Source organism: Salmo trutta, unplaced genomic scaffold (genome assembly GCF_901001165.1).
Source record: "Salmo trutta unplaced genomic scaffold, fSalTru1.1, whole genome shotgun sequence".
NCBI classification, from domain to species: domain Eukaryota; kingdom Metazoa; phylum Chordata; class Actinopteri; order Salmoniformes; family Salmonidae; genus Salmo; species Salmo trutta.
In genome coordinates this window covers 177,363-197,208 of record NW_021822911.1, presented here as the reverse complement: position 1 = coordinate 197,208, position 19,846 = coordinate 177,363, and the positions used below count along the sequence as shown (strand labels likewise).

Genomic DNA, 19,846 nt, shown 5'->3' with positions numbered 1-19,846 from the left:
GGATCCATCTAAAACAGGATAAAACAAGATGATAAACAGAGGATCCATCTAAAACAGGATAAAACAAGATGATAAACAGAGGATCCATCTAAAACAGTATAAAACAAAATGTTTAAACAGAGGATCCATCTAAAACAAGATGATAAACAGAGGATCCATCTAAAACAGTATAAAACAAGTGCAGTATGTGCTGAGAATGTTACTTTAACGTCACACTATAACTTCATGGGAGTCTTGTGGAAAGACTGCATGTTGTTTTGGGTGGATTGAGTGACGTCTCACAATTATCTCACAATTATAGGAAGACGCACATTTGTGTGTGTGTCCAGTGTGTGTTTGTCCACTGTGTGTGTGTGTGTGTCTGTTTGTTTGTCCAGTTTGTGTGTGTATCCAGTATGTGTGTCCAATGTGTGTGTGTGTATCCAGTGTGTGTCCAGTGTATGTCTGTGTGTGTGTTTGTTTGTCCAGTGTGTGTGTGTGTGTGTGTGTGTTAATGTGTGTTTGTCCAGTGTGTGTTTGTGTGAGTGCAGTGTGTGTGTGTGTGTGTGTGTGTGAGACCAGTGTGTGTGTGTGTGTGTGTGTGTGTTTGTCCAGTGAGTGTGTGTGTGTGTGTGTGTGTTTGTCCGGTGAGTGTGTGAGTGTGTGTGTGCGTTTGTCCAGTGAGTGTGTGTGTGTGTGTGTTTGTCCAGTGAGTGTGTGTGTGTGTGTTTGTCCAGTGAGTGTGTGTGTGTGTGTTTTTCCAGGGTGTGTGTGTGTGTGTTTGTCCAGTGTGTGTGTGTGTGTGTGTGTGTGTGTGTGTGTGTGTGTGTGTGTGTGTGTGTGTGTGTGTGTGTGTGTGTGTGTGTGTGTGTGTGTGTTTGTGAGTCCAGTGTGTGTGTGTGTGTGATTGCAGTGTGTTTGTGTGAGTGCATTGTGTGTGTGTGTGAGTCCAGTGTGTGTGTGTCCAATGTGTATGTGTGTGTGTGTATCACTGACAGAGGGACACTGAGTCGCCATCCCACCAAACTCTAAACCCTGGATAGAGGGGCTCAGTGAATGTGGAGGTGAATGTGATCAGGTGGGTCAGTGTGTCAGAGGAGGCTCTATAGAAGGACAGAGTGCCGGCTGGCCAGTCCAGATACACTCCTACTCTGTGGGAGCTGGAGGATGAGACGTCTATGATAGTGGTATTATTATTATGACAGGCAGAGTTACTGTTGTCAGAGCAGAACAGACTCCAGGACTTGTCATTGTATCCAAGCCAACAGTCCTCTCTCCCTCCTCTCCTGCTGATTCCTTTATATGTCACTCCTATAACAGCCCCCCCACTCCACTCTACCTCCCAGTAACGGCGCCCAGTCAGACCCTCTCTACACAGCACCTGTCTACAGTTCTCAAATCTCTCTGGGTGATCAGGATACGGCTGCTCCTCTCTCCTACATGTCACCTTTCTGTTCTCCTCAGACAGAGAGAGGTGTCTGTTTACTGTGTTTGGGTCCAGTGTGAGATCACAGACATCTGATGGATGAAACCAGACACAATATTAGAAATCATCATCATTCACATTAGAATGTTAACTCACTTTTCACTAATTCATTTAATGTAGATGTTTCTAGGTATCAAAAGGAGAAGTTAAGGCAACTTGAGACTTGTTGAATGATCATATGTTATACTGTACGGTAATATAAAACACACTTATTCCCATTAATTACACACACACACACACACACACACACACACACATTGTCAAAGCAACTGTTTGTAAACGTTGGTGTCCCTGATTTCTGCTTCTGTAGAACTACAGCTGATATTTAATATGACCAAGTCAGTAATGATGGTGGTCTTTGACTTTGACTTAACTTGAATTAAGACTTATTCTTAGTCATATTCTTCACAGCAGTCAACACTCACATTTTCTAAGCCCAGGTTTCATTCTGTTCTCTCCACCATGTTCCACACTGTAGCGGTAAGCAGAAGAACTGACAGTCATTGAGAGAGAGGGACGGGGACACACACACACACACACACACACACACACACACACACACACACACACACACACACACACACACACACACACACACACACACACACACACACACACACACACACACACACACACACACACACACACACACACAGTCAGCATATAACTTTGTCCAAGTGGTGGTCAGAATGTTTGTCTTAACTAGCCTGATAAGTCAAACATGTCTGATATGAACATTGACATAAACCCTCTACATACTTGAGTTTCTCCAGTCTGCAGTGTGGATCCTCCAGTCCAGCAGAGAGCAGTCTGACTCCTGAGTCTCCTGGGTGATTGTAGCTCAGGTCCAGCTCTCTCAGGTGTGAGGGGTTTGACCTCAGAGCTGAGACCAGAGAAGCACAGCCTTCCTCTGTGACTAGACAGCCTGACAGCCTGCAAAGAGTCAAATCATATTAAAATCACACTGCTATTCTTTGGTGGTGAAAATAGTGGCAGTATATTTTTTCAAAATGTTCAGTTTCTATTGGGAAAAACATAATCTAAAACACAACCAAGACAAACTGTAAATGAGTTGGTAGAAACACAAGGAGAAAAACATGACTTCCATGATTGAGAAAGATCATGAATGAATCACGAATAATAATGAGTGAGAAAGTTACAAAGGATACAACAAAACATGCTAACCTCTCACCATTACCAATAACAGAGACTACAACAAAACGTGCTAACCTCTCACCATTACCAATAACAGAGACTACAACAAAACATGCTAACCTCTCACCATTACCAATAACAGAGGCTACAACAAAACATGCTAACCTCTCACCATTACCAATAACAGAGGCTACAACAAAACATGCTAACCTCTCACCATTACCAATAACAGAGGATACAACAAAACATGCTAACCTCTCACCATTACCAATAACAGAGGCTATAACAAAACATGCTAACCTCTCACCATTACCAATAACAGAGGATACAACAAAACATGCTAACCTCTCACCATTACCAATAACAGAGACTACAACAAAACATGCTAACCTCTCACCATTATCAATAACAGAGGCTACAACAAAACATGCTAACCTCTCACCATTACCAATAACAGAGGATACAACAAAACATGCTAACCTCTCACCATTACCAATAACAGAGGCTATAACAAAACATGCTAACCTCTCACCATTACCAATAACAGAGGCTACAACAAAACATGCTAACCTCTCACCATTACCAATAACAGAGGCTACAACAGAACATGCTAACCTCTCACCATTACCAATAACAGAGGCTACAACAAAACATGCTAACCTCTCACCATTACCAATAACAGAGGCTACAACAAAACATGCTAACCTCTCACCATTACCAATAACAGAGACTACAACAAAACATGCTAACCTCTCACCATCACCAATAACAGAGGCTACAACAAAACATGCTAACCTCTCACCATTACCAATAACAGAGGCTACAACAAAACATGCTAACCTCTCACCATTACCAATAACAGTGGCTACAACAAAACATGCTAACCTCTCACCATTACCAATAACAGAGGCTACAACAAAACATGCTAACCTCTCACCATTACCAATAACAGAGGCTACAACAAAACATGCTAACCTCTCACCATTACCAATAACAGAGGCTACAACAAAACATGCTAACCTCTCATCATTACCAATAACAGAGGCTACAACAAAACATGCTAACCTCTCACCATTACCAATAACAGAGGCTACAACAAAACATGCTAACCTCTCACCATTACCAATAACAGAGACTACAACAAAACATGCTAACCTCTCACCATTACCAATAACACAGGCTACAACAAAACATGCTAACCTCTCACCATTACCAATAACAGAGGCTACAACAAAACATGCTAACCTCTCACCATTACCAATAACAGAGGTTACAACAAAACATGCTAACCTCTCACCATTACCAATAACAGAGGATACAACAAAACATGCTAACCTCTCACCATTAACCTCAAATAAAAGGTGACATTCTGTACTGTCGCCAAATATGAAACATTGTATCTCAAATCCAAAATGCTGGAGCATAGCACCCAATTTAAAACTGTAAGCTTCACTGTCCAAACACATATGGTGTGGACTATGTGTGTCTGGTAAACACATGTGGATCTGGTGAACAGTTATCACTTGTTGACCAACTACAGGAATACTGACCTCAGAGTCTCCAGTTTACAATGGGGATTCCCCAGTCCAGCAGAGAGCAGCTCCACTCCTGAATCCTTCAGGTCATTGTTACTCAGATCCAGCTCTCTCAGGTGTGAGGGGTTTGACCTCAGAGCTGAGACCAGAGAAGCACAGCCTTCCTCTGTGACTAGACAGCCTGACAGCCTGCAAAGAGTCAAATCATATTAAAATCACTCTGATATTCTTTGGTGGTGAAAATAGTGGCAATATATTTATTTCAACATATTCAGATATATCAGTGTCCTGAAACCTTCCATATCTATTCATAAATTAATGTATCATAATATAAATTACAAATTATCAAAGTTTTGCCTGCAGATAGAAACATGTAAAGGACAAATATTTGAGTAGACTGACCAGACCAGTTTAAAAGCAGTATCAGTCAAAAGACAGACAGTGAGGTATCAGATTTAGATTGTATTGAGTATACAGTCCACACCATATCTATTTTGACAGTGAAGATTACATTTTAAATGTGGCTCTAAACTCCAACATTTTGGATTTCAGATCAAATGTTTCATATGAGGTGACAGTATATAATGTCACCTTTTATTTGAGGGTATTTTCATACATTTCTGTTTCACCGTTTAGAAATAAAAGCACTTAATGTATCTAGTCCCCCTATTTGAAGAAGTCATAAGTATTCTGACCAATTCACTCATAGTGTATTAAAGTAGTCAAAAGTTTAGTATTTGGTTGTGTTTTGGGTTAAGTTTTGTCCAAAAGTAACTGAATGGTGGATGATGACTGGAGAAATTGTCTTTCTAAGTAAATAGATAACATGTTTCTAAACACTACTAAATTAACCATGATCCAGTGTGTGTGTTTGAGTGTCCAGTGTGTGTGTGTCCAGTCTGTGTGTGTCCAGTTAGTGTTTGGGTGTCCAGTGTGTGTGTCCAGTGTGTGTATCCAGTGGGTGTGTGTGTATGTGTGTCAAGTGTGTGTGTCCAGTTTGTGTGTTTAGTGTGTCCATTGTGTGTGTGACCTCAGAGTCTCCAGTTTACAGTGGGGATTCCCCAATCCAGCAGAGATCAGCTTCACTCCTGAATCCTTCAGGTCATTGTTACTCAGGTCCAGCTCTCTCAGGTGTGAGGGGTTTGACTTCAGAGCTGAGACCAGAGAAGCACAGCCTTCCTCTGTGACTCCACAGCCTGACAGCCTGCAAAGAGATCATCATGACTTCACAAACACACTGTTAATTTAACGAGTAGTGTAGAAGGACAATGGCAGATGCATTTTGTTTATTCTCTCAAACAACATATAGATTCATCTTCAGTCTCCTAGAACTGTATGGTCATAATGTTATACTAATGTGAAAATCAATGCATTGATTCAATATGTTTTTCAATATAATATTATATACAAATTATAATACATACTTTTCTTTAAACTGAATATTTCTTCCTGATGATTTGTTACATATCATTTTATGTACTCACAGAACAGCTCTGGAGGCTTTGACCACTGGCAGCAGCCTCAGAAGACCTTCCTCTGATCTGGAGTATTTCTTCAGGTCAAACACATCCAGCTCCTTTTCTGAAGTCAGCAACACAAAGACCAGAGCTGACCACTGTGCAGGTGACAGTTTGGCTCGAGAAAGACTTTCTGATCTCACGTGTCTTTGGATCTCCTTCACTAGAGAATGGTCATTCAGTTCATTCAGACAGTGGAACAGATTGATGCTCCTCTCTGGAGAGGGATTCTCCTTGATCTTCTCCTTGATGTACTTGACTGTTTCTTCATGGGTCTTTGAGCTGCTTCTTGTCTTTGTCAGTAGAGCTCGTAAGTGCTTCTGATTGGACTCCAGTGAGAGTCCCAGAAGGAAGCGGAGGAAAAGGTCCAGGTTTCCCGTCTCACTTTGTAAGGCTTTATCCACAGCACTCTTGTAGAATGTAACTGCAGACTTGTCTTTTGTTTGCAGTTTGTCAATTAGATTCTCATTGTTGTTGATGAATGAGAGGTACACATATACAGCAGCCAGAAACTCCTGAATGCTCAGATGCACAAAGCAGTACACCTTGTTCTGGTACAGCCCACATTCCTCTTTAAAGAGCTGTGTGCACAATCCTGAGTACACTGAGGCTTCATTGACATCAATACCAGCCTCTTTCAGGTCTTCTTCATAGAAAATCATATTGCCCTTCACAAGCTGTTGAAAAGCCAGTTTTCCCAGTGACAGAATGCTCTCTTTATTCCAGTTTGGACCTGTCTCTTCTTTCCCAAGATACTTTACATTCTTCTGTTTGGTATGAAACACCACAAGGTGTGTGTACATCTCAGTCAGAGTCTTGGGCATCTCTTCTCTCTTATGTTCCAGCATGTGTTCAAGGACTATTGCAGAAATCCAACAGAAGACTGGAATGTGGCACATGATGTGGAGGCTCCTTGATGTCTTTATGTGTGAGATGATTCTGCTGGCCAGGTCCTCATCACTGAATCTCTTCCTGAAGTACTCCTCCTTCTGTGGGTCATTGAACCCTCGTACCTCTGTCACCTGGTCAACACACTCTGAAGGGATCCTATTGGCTGCTGCAGGTCGGGTAGTTATCCAGCGGAGAGCAGAAGGAAGCAGATTTCCCTTGATGAGATTTGTCAGCAGAACATCCACTGAGGTTGACTCTGTGACGTCACAACAGATCTTGTTCTTCTGGAAGTCTAGGGGCAGTCGGCACTCATCCAGACCATCAAAGATGAACAGAACTTTGTACTTGTCAAAGTTGGAGATTCTTGATTGTTTGGTTTCCATTGAGACGTGATTGAGAAGTTCAATCAAAGTGTGTTTGTCCCCTTTCGTCAAATTCAACTCCCGAAAAGGGAATGAAAATATAAATTGGACATCCTGATTTGCTTTTCCTTCAGCCCAGTCCAGAATGAACTTCTGCACAGAGAATGTTTTTCCAATGCCAGCGACTCCCTTTGTCAGCACAGTTCTGATAAGTTTCTCTTGTCCAGTTAAGGGTTTGAAGATGTCGTTACATTTGATTGGAGTCTCTGGTCTTGCTTGTTTCCTGGTTGTTGTCTCAATCTGTCTCAGCTCATGTTCATTATTGACCTCTCCTGTTCCGCCCTCTGTGATGTAGAGCTCTGTGTAGATCTTATTGAGAAGTGTTGGGTTTCCTTGTTTAGCGATCCCCTCAAATACACATTGAAACTTCTTCTTTAGATTAGATTTGAGTTCACTTTGGCAAATCACAGCAAGCTCATCTGAATGAAGAAATAACACAGAGGATATTAATATTACGTCTGTTTTAATGTCTACAGTATTGTAGGACTTTTATAAAGTTTTAATTTTAATAATTTATTATCTTAACTGACTGTATAAATGTGTAAATGTTTTCATAATGCATTTCAGACTGGTGTGACTGATTATATTATTATTGGTATTATTGATGGTATTATTATTATTAATGTTGTCTCTCTCTCTCTCTAAATTAATCACCACAACACATCCCTGCTGCTACTTGATGAGGTCACTAGGTGTTGTGTTAAGGCTGCTACAATATCATTGAGTTACACAGCTACTTTAGCTGTACTTAAGCTACAGCTTTTAAATGTTATAAAACAGCATTCAACATGAGGCAGACAGATCTTACATTTCTCCAGTGTGTCAGCAAGCTCCTTCTGGTTCATTTTCCTCAGGATGTGCAGTGTGATCTTCAGAGCCCCCTCTCTGGCACTGCTCTCCTGCTTCTCATCTTCAGCATCCACCACTTCCTTATCCTGCTTCTGACTCTCAAAGCCTTCTGGGAGTTCTGGACTAAGAATTCTCTTGAACATCTTCAGCTCGTTCTTCACAAATGTCATAATATTCTCTTCAAGCAACTGAAATAAATCAAGTATATAAGTTTAGCAAGAGAATAAATGCTTTCTCATTAACACATTAATGAATGATTGACAGATGAACTTTACTTGAGGTAAACAAAAACAAATGTACATAACAGGACCACATACACTGAATATGGAGGCCAGGTCTGTTTGATGACTCTGGGAAGACTGACCACTGAGAATCTCTGACTCTGATCTCTCCTGTTGGTTTCTGTTGAGAAAACATCCAAGGAGTTCGCACACTCACACACACACGCACACGCACACGCACACACACACACACACACACACACACAAAAACACACAGATTGTGAATGTTGTGTTTGTTTTATATTGTTTTAGGAATATGAAAATTGACACTTTGATTAGCCTATGGATTATGAAAACAACTAAAATAAATGTGAAAATGGGAGAGGAGAAATGACTAGAGACAGTGTTGTTTAACTCACTGACCATGACCCATGAGTTCTTCTTACCTTTGTTCAGTAGAAAAGTCTCCCTCTCTAAACTCTATAGGATGTCTCATAGACCAGTCACTCTTCATGGACACACAGCTGGGTACAGGGGAGGCTGGTCTCTCCTGCTTGATTGGACTTCAACACAACAGAGTAGATGAGAGATGTTTTGGACTAATGATTACACCCCTTGATCCAACGCTGGACGGGAATTTTCATTGCTTCATTTTTGTTGTTGTTTACATCTCCTTACATCTCTCATCTACTCTGAGCTCAGAAACATAAGAAGAGTTTCATTCCAAAACGCTATATATCACTTTTCAGAAATGTTGGTAAAATAGATTTTATTGTTTAAAGAAATTGTGAAAGAGATTGGGGTGTTTTTTCACTATCTAATGATAGTATAGGTTTGACCAATGACAGACATGCATTTGTTTATAATATATCACTTGATGGTTTCATTTCAGAGAGACAAATGTTTATTTTGCAAAATGCTTTACATCTGCCTCACTCAGAGAAATCAGTAGTACTACTAGGTTTTATACAGTAATAATATATATCTGCCTCACTCAGAGAAATCAGTAGTACTGCTAGGTTTAACACAGTAGAAATATATATCTGCTTCACTCTCAGAGAGATCAGTAGTACTGCTAGGTTTAACACAGTAATTGTCACAATGTCCTCCAAAGTCAGTTCCTCTCCTTGTTCGGGCAACGTTTGGTGGTCGATGTCACCGGCTTTCTAGCCATCGCCGATCCACCTTTAATTTTTCCATTTGTCTTGTCTTGTTTTCCATCACACCTGGTTTCAATTCCCTCAGTATTAGACATGTATATAACCCTCTGTTACCCCCCCACGTCTGTGTGTGGAATTGTTTGTTGTTTCGTGTATGTGCACGCTAGACTGGTTTGCGCTGGGTTATGTCAACCCATCTTGTGTTTAGTGTTCTTAGTGCCGTGTGTTTGTTCGCCGAAATAAAAGGCTCCTTTGGCTACCCAACTTCTGCTCTCCTGTGCCTGACTCCCTTACAGCAAGTTACGCATACCTAACAGAATTCCACACCCGACCTGGAGTCAGCAGGAACCCCGGTTAATAGAGTTGAGGAGCGAGTCAGAGAACACGCGACGATGCTACAACATCTCGGCGTCGCGATGGACCGCGTCGTCCAGACCATGGACCTCTGAGAGAGACAGGGAGTCCCTCCAGCGCCTCCACCAGCACAACAGGGGTTCCCACTACTCGCCCCTCCTGTACCCGGTCCCAGTGGAGTATGATGTGACGGCGGCACATTGCCAGGGTTTCCTGCTACAGCTGGACTTATACCTGGGCACCGTTTACCCGGCTCCCTCGGGAAGGGAGAGGGCGTCCGCCCTTGTCTCGTGCCTCTCAGGGAGAGCTCTGGAGTGAGCTAATGCCGTGTGGGGAGAAGGAGATGCACCGTTGGACAACTTCGAGGAGTTCACCCGCCGCTTCCGGGCAGTCTTCGGCCACCCTCCCAAGGGTAGAGTGGCGGGTGAATGTCTCTTCCACCTGAGGCAGGGGATGAGGAGCATCCAGGAGTTCGCCCTGGAATTTCGGACCCTGGCCGCAGGAGCGGGATGGAACAACAGGGCCCTTATCGACCACTACCGCTGCAGCCTGCACAAGGATGTCTGTCAGGAGTTGGCCTGCAGAGATACCACCCTCACCTTTGACCAGCTGGTGGACCTGTCCATTCGGTTGGAAAATCTGCTGGTCACCCGCAGACGTCCAGAGAGGGCTCTGTCGATTCCCCATCTCAGCACCACCGCTCCAGTGCCTATGGAGCTGGGAGGTGCTGCGCTCAGGGAGGCCGGAGGAGGGGCTTTCAAGTGTACCATCTGTGGCTGCAGAGGTCACACTGCTGGTCAGTGCCAGGTTGGTTCCTCTAGGAGTAGAGGCAGCAGGTAGGGCAATCTGGCGCCACCCCAGGTGAGCCTGCACCACTCTCATCCAGAGCCCTCTGTTGTACACCTGTTTGTGCATGTTTTCTTCCATGAGTTTCCCCCGCATTCCCAGCATAAGGTGCTTGTCGATTCAGGCACAGCTGGGAATTTTATCGACAGAGCATTCACCCATAGGTTAGGATCCCTATTTTTCCAGTGGTTAGGCCTTTCCCAGTTTACGCTATGGACAGTCAACCTTTAGGGTACGGGTTGATTAGGGAGGCTACCATTCCCCTGGCCATGGTGACGCAAGGGGGTCAAGAGGAGAGAATCAGTCTCTTCCTCATTGACTCCCCTGCATTTCCTGTGGTACTAGGCCTTCCCTGGTTAGCTCGTCATGACCCCACTATTTCATGGCAACAGAGGGCTCTCACAGGGTGGTCGCGAGAGTGCTCAGGGAGGTGTTTAGGGGTTTCCATTGGTGCTACTACGGTGGAAAGTCCAGACCAGGTCTCCACCGTGCGCATTCCCCCCGAATATGCCGATTTCACTCTCGCCTTCTCCAAAAAGAAGGCCACTCAATTACCACCCCATCGACGAGATTGTGCGATAAATCTCCTGGTAGACACTGCACTTCCCAGGAGTCACATGTATCCCCTGTCACAAGCGGAGACGACGGCTATGGAAACATATGTCTCTGAATCCCTGCATCAGGGGTACATTCGGTCCTCCACTTCACCCGCTTCCTCGAGTTTCTTTTTTGTGAAGAAGAAAGAGGGAGGTCTGCGCCCGTGTATTGACTACCGAGGCCTAAATCAGATCACGGTGAGGTACAGTTATCCGCTACCTCTTATCGCCACTGCGATTGAGTCAATGCACAGGGCACGCTTCTTCATCAAACTAGATCTCAGGAGCGCTTACAACCTGGTGCATATCCGGGAGGGAGACGAGTGGAAGACGGCATTCAGTACGACCTCAGGGCATTATGAGTACCTCGCAAGCCGTACGGGTTGATAAATGCTCCATCAGTCTTCCAAGCCTTTGTAGACGAGATTGTCAGGGACCTGCACGGGCAGGGTGTAGAGGTGTATATTCTGATATACTCCACTACACGCGCCGAGCATGTGTCCCTGGTGCGCAGGATGCTTGGACGCCTCTTGGAGCATGACCTGTACGTCAAGGCTGAGAAATGCCTGTTCTTCCAACAGTCCGTCTCCTTCCTAGGGTACCGCATTTCCACCTCAGGGGTGGAGATGGAGAGTGACCGCATTTCAGCTGTGCGTAATTGGCCAACTCCCACCACGGTAAAGGAGGTGCAGCAGTTTCTAGGGTTTGCCAATTACTACTGGAGGTTTATCCGGGGTTTTGGTCAGGTAGCAGCTCCCATTACCTCACTGCTGAAGGGGGGACTGGTACGTTTGCAGTGGTCGGCTGAGGCAGGCAGGGCTGGGATCGGAGCCATGCTCTCTCAGCGTTCAGGTATGCCACCGATGCTCCGCCCTGTGCCTTCTTCTCTAAGAAGCTCAGCCCGGCGGAGCGAAACTATGATGTGGGGGACCGGGAGCTGTTGGCTGTTGTCAAGGCTTTGAAGGCGTGGAGACATTGGCTTGAGGGGGCGAAACACCCTTTTCTCATCTGGACTGACCACCGCAATCTGGAGTACATCCGGCCAGTGAGGAGACTGAACCCTCGACAGGCCATGTTTTTCACCTGTTTTGCTTTCACCCTTTCGTACAGAACAGGTTCCCAGAACGTTATGGCAGACGCACTGTCCCAGCTGTATGACACAGAGGAGCGGCCCATGGATCCCACCCCCATACTCCCGGCCTCCTGCCTGGTGGCACCGGTAATATGGAAGCTCGATGCGGACATTGAGTAGGCGTTACCTGCAGAGCCCGCTCTCCTCTAGTGTCCCGCTGGGCGTCTGTACGTTCAGTCTGCTGTCCGTTACCGGTTGATCTATTGGGCCCACAAGTCACCTCTGGTCATCCAGGCATCGGTCGGACGGTGCGCTGTGTGAGTGGGAAGTACTGGTGGCCCACTTTGGCTAAGGACATAGCAGTACTACTGATTTCTCTGAGAGTGAGGCAGATGCTAGGTTTTACACAGTAATAGTATATACCTGCCTCACTATCAGAGAAATCAGTAGTACTGCTAGGTTTTACACATTTAAATGTAAAAAAGAACTGCATGTTTAATAAAGAACTGTACAAATGATACATTTGTCACATCAATATAAAACATTTTTTTTAAAACCATTATTAAATACAGTAATATGTATGTATTTATGTATGTAAAACAGGATAACAGGTATGTAAAACATTTTGTTTTGAATTTAGCTGATGTTTTAATCCAGGGCCTGGTTTCGTTATATCTCTGAGCTGTTTCCAAAAACCATCGTTATTAACGTTGACCACTCATTGAACAGCTTAGTGCATCGTTAGATGCTTTTCTGCCCTCCCGCGTCACTTTATACACAGAAAATCTCAGCTAAACATAGAAACACATGGTTTATCCATCTCTCTGCGTCTGCTGATAACTTCAGAACAAAGTTGACTACAAATACAAAGTTGCAAATGTCTTTGCAATTGATAGAAACAAGCAATGTATAAAATGATGCTTCAAATGAAAACCGAGATGTCTACATTAAAATATGAACAGTAGGCTTTAGGTCTATTACAATCAGATTGAAATATGTTTTATGTTCAATTGAGTTCTATTTTGCTACTTGTAGGCTACTGTCTGTAATTTGTCTCAATATATTTCATGATGTGTAGCCTAACATGAACACAATGATGTGCCAAATCTGTGATTTAGTACATTTTTTATTGGGTAAGCATTAGAATTAGCTTCCTCAATACTTGCTGCCATAGGTGATAATATTTCTCTAGGTGCTGATCCGTGGCCAGTATTGTGAAATAATTATAATGTTAAGGTAAGATTTGAATGGAGAAAGCTGATCTGAGGGCAGCGCTCCCTTTCTTTCCATCCTATCAGTATTGATACATTCTCCACCAGACGTGATATATTATAGTGCTGCTGATCCAGTTTCTACTGGTCTGACGGAGGATATATATAACAGGATAACCACTGTGATTATTATTTGACCCTGCTGGTCATCTGTGAACTTTTGAACATCTTGAAGAAGAGTCTGAACTTAATAACCTGTTATGGATAGGGGGCAGTATTTTCACGTTTTATATCCGGCCGTGAAAATACTGCCCCCTATCAATAACAGGATAACCACTGTGATTATTATTTGACCCTGCTGGTCATCTGTGAACTTTTGAACATCTTGAAGAACAGTCTGAAATTAAGACACAGGATGGGTCCGGTTGGAATATTACTGAAGTTTCACATTCTAAAGGCCCTGAAGATTGATGCTTTACAACGTTTGACATGTTTGAACGAATGTAAAAATATTTTTTGGGGTTACTTTTCGTCGTGAAATTTTGGGCGCGCTTCCTACATTTGGAGTAGCTAACTGAACACGCGAACAACAAGGAGCTATTTGGACATAAATTATGAACTTTATCGAACAAAACAACATTTATTGTGGACCTAGGATTCCTGGAAGTGTCTTCTGATGAAGATTATTAAAGGTAAGTGAATATTTATAATGCTATTTATGCGTTTAGATGACTCCAAGATGTCCGGTGTCTATAATTGCCTGCTGTTTTTTTCTCAGCACAGTACTCAGATTATTGGAAAGTGTGCTCTCCCAGTAAAGTTATTTTGAAATCTGTCAACGCGTTAGCATAAAGGAGATGTTCATCTATAATTCTTTGAATGACAGTTTAATATTTTATCAACGTTTGTAACGAGTATTTTTGTAAATTGTAGCGCTGATTCACTGGTAGTATTGGAGGCAAAATATTTTCTGAACGTCACGCGCCACTGTAAAATGCTGTTTTTAGATATAAATATGAACTTGATCGAACAAAAAAATGTATGTATTGTGTAACAAGATGTCCTAGGAGTGTCATCTGATTAAGATCGTCAAAGGTTAGTGCTTCACTTAGCTGTGTTTTGGGTTTATTTATTTCGTATTTGTGGATGCATGCTAGTTGCTTAGAAAATGGCTGTGTGGTTATTGGGTCGATGTACTCTCCTAACATAATGTAATGTTTTGCTTTCGCTGTAAAGCCTTTTGATAATCGGACAACGTGGTTCGATTCAAGAGAAATGTATCTATAAAATGGTGTCAAATAGTCCTTTGTTTGAGAACTTTGAATTATGACATTCTGTGGTTTTAAATTTGGCGCTCTGATTTCTCACTGGCTGTTGAATAGTGTGGGACGATTTCGTCCCACCTAACCGAGAGAGGTTAACGGCCATGTACTCTTATAATCTCCCCCCAGCACAGCCAGAAGAGGACTGGCCACCCCTCAGAGCCTGGTTCCTCTCTAGGTTTCTTCCTAGGTTCCTGCCTTTTTAGGGAGTTGTTCCTAGCCACCGTTCTTCAACATTCGAACTGCTGTTTGGCATGAGAAGATCATTAGAACCATTGACGAGTTTCTGCAAATGAGCTTCAAATACAATAAAAATGGTATTTCTAACATGCGCCAAATACAACAGGTGTACACTTTAGCAAGAAAAGCTTACGTACGAGCACTTTCCCAACAATGCAGTTAAAAGTAAGAAAATTTGCTTTTTCAATGAGACTATAAGGAATACCAGTACTGAGTCAATGTGCAGGGGTACCAAGTAGTTGAGGTAATAACCTGTCTGGGCTAGGGGGCAGTATTGAGAATTTTGGAAAAAATATGTTCCCATTTTTAACTGCCTCCTACACCAACTCAGAAGCTAGAATATGCATATTATTGTTCAGGTTTGGATAGAAAACACTCTGAATTTTCTAAAACTGTTTGAATGGTGTCTGTGAGTATAACAGAACTCCTATGGCAGGCAAAAACCTGACAAGGTTTCAAGCAGGAAGTACCCTGTCTGACAAGGAGTCGTGCGTCTTGCATCTTTTTATTGAAAAGTAAGGATCTTAGCTGTAACGTGACAATTCCCAGGGCTCCGATAGGCTCTCAGAGCCCGGGAAATAACTGAAGGTTTACGAGGGAGCCTCAGGCTGAAACACATTATCACCTTTTGTAAGTGGCTGCTCCGAGGACCTTTGAATGAGGCGCGTGCATGAGTCGCTTCTGAGGAGAAATTTTATTCGGCTGTTTAGGCTCAATGCATACTCCCGGTCGGAATATTATCACTAATCTACGAGTTAAATGGCATAAAAATTGGTTTTAAACAGCGGTTGACATGCTTCGAAGTACGGTAATGGAATATTTAGACATTTTTGACACGCCAATGCGCCATGCGCGGGACCGTGAAGAAGCATTCTAGAACTCACGAACAAAACGTAGCTGTTTGGATATAACGATGGATTATTTGGGACCAAACCAACATTTGTTATTGAAGTAGAAGTCCTGGCAGTGTATTCTGATGAAGAACAAGCAAGGTAAGAACATTTTTCTTATAGGAAATGTGATTTTGGTGGAGGCTGACCTGGGTGGGTATCTAAATAGCTAGCCCTGTAATGCCGGGCTATGTACTTAGATTATTGCAAAATGTGCTTCATCCGAAAAGCTATTTTAAAATCGGACATATCGAGTGCATAGAGGAGTAATGTATCTATAATTCTTAAAATAATTGTTATGCTTTTTGTGAACGTTTATCGTGAGTAATTTAGCAAACTGTTAGTAAATTCAACAGAAGTTTGCGGGGGTTATGCTTTTTCTGAACGTCACATGCTAATGCAAAAAGCTGTTTTTTGATATAAATATGAACTTGATTGAACAGACATGCATGTATTGTATAACACAATGTCCTAGGTGTGTCATCTGATGAAGATCATCAAAGGTTAGTGCTGCATTTAGCTGTGGTTTGGGTTTATGTGACATGATATGCTAGCTTGAAAAATGGCTGTCTGATTTTTTCTGGCTGGGCACTCTGCTGACATAATCTAATGTTTTGCTTTCGTTGTAAAGCCTTTTTGAAATCGGACAGTGGGGTTAGATTAATGAGATTCTTGTCTTTAAATAGCTGTAAAATAGTCATATGTTTGAGAAATTGAAGTAATAGTATTTCTAACGATTCAAAAATCGCGCCACTGGAATTTCAGTAGCTGTTACGTAGGTGGGACGAAATCGTCCCACATACCCCAGAGAGGATAATGAGATTATAATTGAGGTAATATGTACATGTAGGTAGGGGTAAAAGTGACTAGGCAATCACACACACACACACACACACACACACACACACACACACACACACAGAGAGAGGGAACGTTGTGTTTGTTTAATATTGTTTTAGGACAATGAAAATTGACAAAAGTATTAGCCTATGGATTATGAAAACAACAAAAAGAAATGTGAAAATGGGAGAGGAGAAATGACTAGAGACAGTGTTGTTTAACTCACTGACCATGACCCATGAGCTCTTCTTACCTTTGTTCAGTAGAATAGTCTCCCTCTCTAAACCTTGGAGGAGGACTCATAGACCTGTCACTCTCACAGCTGGATACAGGGGAGGCTTGTCTCTCCTCCTTGATTGGGCTTCAACACAACAGAGACAAACATTACATCTCTCATCTACTCTGAGCTCAGATGGGGAAACATAAGAACAGTTTCATTTCAAAATACTATATATCACTTTTCAGAAATGTTGGTAAATTAGCTTTTTATTGTTTAAATAAATTATGAAAGAGATTGGTGTATTTTTTCACTTTCTAATCATGGCATGGGGTTGTTCAATAAGATAGATTTGCTAATATATATCTGCCTCACTCTCAAATGTGACTGAATGGCTCGATTCGGTCTCATGTAGCAAAATCTGAAATGGTGTTTTTTACATTGGATAAAATTAGAGACTCAGAGCTAGAAAATTGTATTTTATTTAAAAACATATTTATTTCACCTTTATTCAACCAGGTAGGCCAGTTGAGAACAAGTTCTCATTTACTACTACGACCTGGCCAAGATAAAGCAAAGCAGTTCAACACAAACAACAACACAGAGTTACACATGGAATTAACAGACGTACAGTGAATAACACAATAGAAACATCTATGTACAGTGTGCACAAATGGCATGAGGAGGTAAGGCAATAAATAGGCCATAGTAGTGAAGTAATTACAATTTAGCAAATTAAGACTGGAGTGATATATGTGCAGATGATGATGTGCAAGTAGAAATACTGGTGTGCAAAAGATCAGAAAAGTAATTAAAAACAATATGGGGATGAGTTAGGCAGATTGGATGGGCTATTTACAGATGGGCTGTTTATAGGTACAGTGATCGGTAAGCTGCTCTGACAGCTGATGCTTAAAGTTAGTGAGGGAACTGTAAGTCTCCAAATTCAATGATTTTTGGAATTCGTTCCAGTCATTGGCAGCAGAGATGAAAGGCGCCCAAGGAGGTGTTGGCTTTGGGGATGACCAGTGAGATATACCTGCTGGAGCGCGTGCTTCGGGTGGGTGTTGTTATGGTGACCAGTGAGCTGAGCTGAGGCGGAGCTTTACCTAGCAAAGACTTATAGATGACCTGGAGCCAGTGGGTCTGGCGACAAATATGTAGCGAGGGCCAGCCGACGAGAGCATACAGGTCGCAGTGGTGGGTGGTATATGGGGCTTTGGTGACAAAACGGATGGTACTGTGATAGACTGCATCTATTTTGTTAAGTATAGTGTCGGATGCTATTTTGTAAATGACATCGCGAGGAGGAGGAACTAGGATGCTGCTGGTAGAGTAGCTAGCTAGCTTACCTAGCTGTACCAACTAGTTTGGCTAGCTAGCAGGTTGTTCATCTGTCCCTCGTCTCGAGGAAGATTCCAAATCCTTTTGAACCACAAAATGTGAAAAATATCATATCAACACTCATAGTGAAAAAGGATCTGGCTACACTCATACTGTCCCTAAACATTATGCAAAAAGCAAATTGTACAATAAACTTTGGCGTTTCAACACTGTAACAAACTCCATCGTTATTCCCCAAAATCACCTCAGCCCAGTCTGCGCGTAAGCGGACAATATGCTTGGCGCCACACCGGACGTGGACACGGACAGTTCTGTACGTGGACAGTTCCAGAACGCGGACAGTTACAGAACGCGGACATGTGCAGTGCATCACAGTCAACTAAACCCAGTCTTTACAGTGGGTTACATTAGTAATATTCATGTATTATTATTATGTAAAACCAACATTATACCTGTTATTATAACAATATTTTGAGATCTGGGACCATATCCACAAAGCATCTCAGAGTAGAAAATTGGTCATATAAGTGCTGAGAATAAAGACATTTGACACTTATTGGTATAAATTAAAGCTATGCATTAAGTCTCTAGTCCCACCTAGTCGGCAAATATTTAGGACACCTCGTGAGCTGTCCTCAGTAGTTAAGAGTTAACAGCAGGTGTCTTGATAATACTATAGAATCAGTCCTGCGCAACATGTAATTGCTTTGTAGTAGTTAAAACCTCTTAAAGGGTCCTTAAAAATAATGTTTTGATATTTCTATATAATCAATCCATAAATAATATAAACCTACACGCAACAGTATGTCTTGTGCTTTTGGCAATGATTTATGTATAATAATGATGTATAATAAGTGATACCATGTATGTCTGCATAACATTTTGTCTTCATTTTGGCAGATTAACTCATGCTTATTTCTGAAGATTAACTCAGGTTTTCACCCAGCGGCTAAGGAGTTGGACCTGTGGTCGAAAGGTGGCTGGACCCCAAAATATATTTTACTATTAGTGATTCCATATATTAAGGAAGTGATAGAAGCCTTTTTGGTTCTATAAGGAACCTTATTTTCTAAGAGTGTATAATAAGCACATTTTTCTTTTGACTATTTAATTTTCTACATCATGTTATTTCAAGTTCTCCCTTTGGAGCACAACATCACGTTGTTAAAATATAATCCTAAATTGGTCATGGCTATAAATTGGGCAAATTGAAGGCATCTAGGGCGTAATATGTGTTCGATGAAAATGAACATTGTATGCAACGTTGCAGGCAACATTATTGGCAAGGGACTTGATGACTACTATGTCAAAGCTATTTAAAAGCTATATAACGGTAATATTGTCAACATTCTGCTTGTAACAACGATCAGAATTGGTAAAGAACATATGCATCCCATTATATTAGGCAATAATTAAGAGTAAACAAAGTGGTCGTGTCATGTGAAAATTCTATCAAATGTCTTACATTGCAACGAGTACAGTCAGGGTGACGTGGAACCCCTGCAGTACCTCCACAGACCCCGGATTGAGAACCCCTGATTTAGCAGATGCTCTTATCCAGAGAGATTTACAGTAACTGCATTCATCTAAGATAGCTATTTATTTTGGAAATAAACGTAATAAATTCTTCATAAAATTGTCATCTTACCTCTTAGCTTTGGTGTCATGTCCCCCAGAGAGATGCATTTTAGAGGCAGGG

The 19,846-nt window shown here is 42.2% G+C and overlaps 1 protein-coding gene and 1 long non-coding RNA gene across 2 annotated transcripts; both read right to left on the bottom strand.

Annotated features, from left to right (window-relative positions):
• Window positions 1-896: 896 nt before the first annotated feature.
• LOC115186394 (NLR family CARD domain-containing protein 3-like) lies at window positions 897-8,013 on the bottom strand (the record flags this gene model as incomplete). Its single annotated transcript, XM_029746039.1, has 5 exons — window positions 897-1,486; window positions 4,221-4,344; window positions 5,186-5,359; window positions 5,640-7,404; window positions 7,794-8,013. Coding segments are annotated over 5 exons (2,802 nt in total), but the record flags the coding sequence as incomplete, so codon positions are not given.
• A 189-nt stretch (window positions 8,014-8,202) lies between these two features.
• On the bottom strand, window positions 8,203-19,832 carry LOC115186571 (uncharacterized). Its single transcript, XR_003875784.1, has 4 exons — window positions 19,796-19,832; window positions 16,840-16,947; window positions 8,502-8,618; window positions 8,203-8,236 (listed from the first exon to the last, which is right to left on the bottom strand). It is a non-coding gene; the product is annotated as an uncharacterized LOC115186571 (long non-coding RNA).
• Window positions 19,833-19,846: the final 14 nt, after the last annotated feature.